Below are 5,000 nucleotides of genomic sequence, written 5' to 3'. Positions count from 1 at the left end.
GATATGAAAGAAAAGGGATCCGACACATAAGATGTACGCAAAGTTCAAAATATATATTCACCGGTAGGAGAAAAACAAATAAATTGTTAGAGTAATAAAATAAAGCTTAAATAAAGTTTAAGTCACCCCAAAATTATTATTTTTTATTAGAGAAAACTTAACGCTTACTATTTCCGTAGACGAGCTTTGGCTTCGGCTTCGACACCATTATCGATACTTCATTTATAGTAAAACTAAATCTAGAAATATATTTTTTCCTGATAATTCACCGCTGATAGAATATTTTGGTACATCGTTTCCTTTAAATCAATAGAGCGGTTAACACCATAGAACCTATATTTCCTGACTTTAAAATACAAACACCAGATTCAGACGACGCCACTGGAATATAAACAAACTGGCATTATTATCATTACTATTATTACCATTTCACTCAATCCTTCTCCAAAAAACAGAACACTACGCCGAGTGGAAAGCAAGAAAGGGTACCCCACGAGCGCAGAAATACGGATATATGTCCTAAAAGCCTAAGATAAAGGCCAGAGTCGAAGTTGCCGGGAGACCAGAGTGAGTTTTCCTCCAGATACGGATTTTGGGCTTAATTTCCCGAGATTTGAGCTCGATTTAGGGCTTTTTCTCGTGATTTGAGGTTAATTTTGGGCTTTTTCCCGTGATTTGAGGTGTATGTAGGGATTTCCCCCGTTATTTCAGGTCGATTTATGACCCTTTCCCCCGGGATATGAGGTCAATTAGTGGCGTTTTTCTTGATGGGAATTTAAGTTTATTATATCCCTCTTTGTGTTGGCTGGGTGTAATATGCCTTATTTCGCTTTTATTTATTTATTTTTTTAGAATTTGATGTGTGGGTATGAGATGTGTTGTGGTTTTTCCCTTCTGTGAGTTCCAGGTTTTCGTTGAGGAAGTTCTATGTGGTCAAGTGTTGTTTTATTTTCTTGTGGGTATTGTATGTATATTGTGTGTTTGGTGGTGTATTTTACTTGGTTTTGCTTTATCAGTCGTTGGGTTGATTTGTGATTGTAGTTTTCTCCCAGAAATGGAGTTTTGTGTATGTTGTCTCATACAGGAAGGGTAAAAGACAAGTTTTATGTTGTGATGTGTGTTGTGTGATAGCATAGAAATAACGATACGTTTATAAAGTATATACTAGTGGAAAATTATTTTTGACCATATATTTATATAAATGTATGTTTATATAGACATGCTCATTTAATTTTGATCGTTGTTCAGTTCTTGGCAGATGGAAATTTAATCCCTTTTGAATAATTATGATTGTGTTAATATGCGCACACACACACACACACACACACACACACACACACACACACACACACACACACACACACACACACACACACACACACACACACACACACACACACACGAGTGCAGAAGAAAAAACACTTTTGCCTTGCAAAATTGTGAAGTTAAGCCCTCAGTCACTTACCCAAAAACTTCAGCAGTATCTCAGTCACTTGCTTTGGCCTTTATTCCTTTGACATTCTGGGGATAGGCCAACAAACCTCCAATACGTACGTTCTGGCAAAATAGACCACCCAGGTGACTTTCTGTCAGATAAGGAACCAGTCCACAATCTATCTTGAAGAATAATGTTTGTTCAAGGCTTATTCTTCTTTGGGAGGGTTGATAGGAGGACTCTGCCCTACAACACCTCCTGGGAGACATTGTTTTCACCTCGGTTTGCGCGGCAAATTGGGGCTTAGGCTCGGGAGCATTAAGTGGACTTGGGCTGTGAATAGTGGTTGCCGTAATGTTTTTTCCTTTATTTGTGGTATTGTTTGTGTCTGCAGATTATTTCTTGCACTGATGATATCAACTTTTTGTCCTCTTCAGGAATATCATTCATACTGTAACAATTAAAGTTATTTATGTTATTATTATTATTGTTACTATTATCATTATTATTATTGTTATTGTTATTGTTGTTGTTGTTGTTGTTGTTGTTGTTGTTATTGTTTGTTTTTATTATTATCATTGTCATTATTATTGTTGTTGTTGTTGTTGTTTGTTTTTATTATTATCATTGTCATTATTATTATTGTTGTTGTTATTGTTATTGTTATTATAATTATCATTATTATTATTGTTATTATTATTATTATTATTATTATTATTGTTATTGTTATTGTTATTGTTATTGTTTTTGTTATTATTATTATTGTTTTTATTTTAATTGTTATTACTATTATAATTGTTATTACTGTTATTACTATTATTATTATTATTATTATTATTATTATTATTATTATTATTATTATTATTATTATTATTATTATTAATATTATCATTATCATTATCATTATCATTATCATTATCATTATCATTATCATTATTATTATTATTATTATTATTATTATTATTATTATTAATATTAATATTAATATTAATATTAATATTAATATTAATATTATTATTATTATTATTATTATTATTGTTGTTGTTGTTGTTGTTGTTGTAGTTGTTGTTGTTGTTGTTGTTGTTGTTGTTGTTGTTGTTGTTATCATTGTCATTATTATTGTTGTTGTTATTTTTATTGTTATTATTATCATCATTATTATTGTTATTATTATTATTATTATTATTATTATTATTATTATTATTATTATAACTATCATTATTATTATTGTCATTGTTATTGTTATTATTGTTGTTGTTGTTGTAATTACTATTACTATGATGATGATGATTTTCATAAATCTGGAATATGTATGGTGTAGGTTTCTTGGCCTTTTCTAGAACCCTTGAAGCTGCAGAGGACATAGTGTTTGCTTGATCAGTCAGATGTTTTTTATCATTGTTGAAGCCTTTGCCAGTTTTCGATCCAGTATTTTGTCATGTTTTCAGGAAAATATAAAAAGGAATCATAATGATTGACTTTTGTTGTACTTCTGATATTTGCTGAAGGAGATTGATGACCTTTTCATGACCTTTTATAGATTGTTAATGCCATGTAAACATTACCATATTTTGTGTTGGGAAATTTGAGAGCTTTTGAATACTTCAGAGTTGGTTTAGATAACTGATTGATTGACTGATTGATCAATTGAATGTGACTGAATAACCAATTGAATCTCTGATTAACTGATTAATTGACTGGCTGACTTACTAACCTGTCGACTGAGTGTCTTCACTGATTGACAGGTTCACTTGACTGACTGATATCAGTCTGACTGACTGAGAGACAAACAGACAAATCTACTTAAGTATTATAAAAAAAAAAAAAGAGCAAGAGGATATTTTTACCATATAAATCCCAACAATATACACATATTTTTACAAAGTAATTACAATAGAACAAAAATTCCCCTTTCAGCTCCAGCGGTGTGTGACAAGAAGTAAAATGATAAATGGGATATGGTTAATGTATTTAGTCGGAGCTGGCATAAGGCTCTGGCTAATGAACACACCATGGGCTGAGTGCATAGCGAAGCGTGTAGAACTCTCAACGCCTCTCAACTCTTGGAAAAGAGGTGAGTTGTTGGTATTAGTTTGTGTTATTGACAGTTTTCCTGTTGTAAAAATGATAGTTATATTATACAAGGCAGCAGGACATTGAAAGGCAATGTCACCAGAATGACACTTTATCTGAATTCAATTGTAGTTTAGCTATCAATAGTTTTCAAGAATTTTTTTCTAGTAGTTTTTTTTGAACGTAATGTTATGCAGAATTCATATGTCAGGATTTTTAAGATAACTATATTTTTTTATCTTTTATTTTTTTTCATTGGGTCCACATATTTTATCTAAATACTTGAGCTTCTGTGTTACCGCTGATATCTCTTGAAAAACTCTTCTGTCTGCAGTGGAGGAGGGCGTGTTTCTTCACAGCCAAGACATAGCTGTCTACAGTGGGGGGGTCTTCCATGAAACTCCCTTTTGCCTTCTGTTTGGGGGCTTCCTCATCAGGTACGGAAGCAGCAGGGTTTTATTTCCTTTGTCCTGTGGCTTGCAGACGATTTAGTTTGGTTAGTGTTAGGGATTTGGTTAATGGCTTTCCTTTTTGATGTGAGTTATGGTGGAAGATACAGTCTTATGAATAGTGTAGTGTAGTGTAGTGTGTGTGTGTGTGTGTGTGTGTGTGTGTGTGTGTGTGTGTGTGTGTGTGTGTGTGTGTGTGTGTGTGTGTGTGTGTGTGTGTGTGTGTGTGTGCGCGTGCGTGCGTGCCTGTGCGTGCGTTTGTGCGTTTGTGCGTTTGTGCGTTTGTGCGTTTGTGTGTGTGTGTGTGTGTGTGTGTGTGTGTGTGTGTGTGTGTGTGTGTGTGTGTGTGTGTGTGTGTGTGTGTGTGTGTGTTTGTGTGTGTGTGTGTGTTATATTGTCCAAGTTTATGTTAAGAAAATGTCAACATCTTACATTTTGCTTTGTATCTGCAACAGATCATGGCAGAATTACTTACACCTGATATTTGTCGGCTGTGATCTATTAACTGCAGCTCTTCTAGCCTCTGTTGCATCATCGTACAGCAGGCAACTGGTAAGGACATACATGATTGTAATTTTCATTTTGAACATATTTTATATTGTTTTATTTCATATTTTTCATCCTCCATCTGCTTTCATATACATTTTAAATCCTCCTTCCAGCTCCTACAGCAGAAGAATGCGGTGTCGCAGTTTGCCTCTGACTCTTCGCACTTGCTCCTGACATCCTCTGCCCTAGGGACGGGTGTGGTGTATGTGGCAGCTGCATATCTCTTCTGCCCATACACCATAGCCTCCTGTGTTGCTCAGACCACCTCTGTTTTCGCAAACCTCGTAATTGCCGCTGCGTTTGCGTCCATGGTGAAAGGCACGTGGATTTTCTGTGTCTTCAGATTTATTAATATTTTTTAGATCTTGCAATATCATTTATCTATAATTCCTTTTTTTTTTTTTTTGTATTTTGTTTTCCATGATGTTAGATATTTCTCATGTTTATATATAGAAGTACGTATATATGTATGTATCTATGTACATATATAAGTA

General features: G+C 33.8%; 1 protein-coding gene across 2 annotated transcripts in view; it reads left to right on the top strand.

The window, feature by feature from the left end:
- Positions 1-375: 375 nt before the first annotated feature.
- LOC125047517 (phosphatidylinositol glycan anchor biosynthesis class U protein-like) overlaps positions 376-5,000 on the top strand; it is an 8,039-nt gene continuing 3,414 nt past the window's right edge. The window contains exons 1-5 of one of the 2 annotated variants that reach the window (XM_047645768.1): positions 376-567; positions 3,353-3,509; positions 3,843-3,945; positions 4,413-4,509; positions 4,620-4,824. In XM_047645768.1, the coding sequence (XP_047501724.1) occupies positions 3,380-3,509; positions 3,843-3,945; positions 4,413-4,509; positions 4,620-4,824 (535 nt within the window). In that variant the 5' untranslated portion in view covers positions 376-567; positions 3,353-3,379. Of the gene's footprint in view, positions 650-3,352; positions 3,510-3,842; positions 3,946-4,412; positions 4,510-4,619; positions 4,825-5,000 lie in introns of both variants that reach the window. The other variant, XM_047645769.1, reaches the window with a different exon arrangement.

This window comes from Penaeus chinensis, chromosome 41 (assembly GCF_019202785.1).
Source record: "Penaeus chinensis breed Huanghai No. 1 chromosome 41, ASM1920278v2, whole genome shotgun sequence".
In the NCBI taxonomy this organism is placed as follows: domain Eukaryota; kingdom Metazoa; phylum Arthropoda; class Malacostraca; order Decapoda; family Penaeidae; genus Penaeus; species Penaeus chinensis.
Note: the sequence above shows the minus strand (reverse complement) of the source record. Positions and strands in the feature narration are given on the sequence as shown.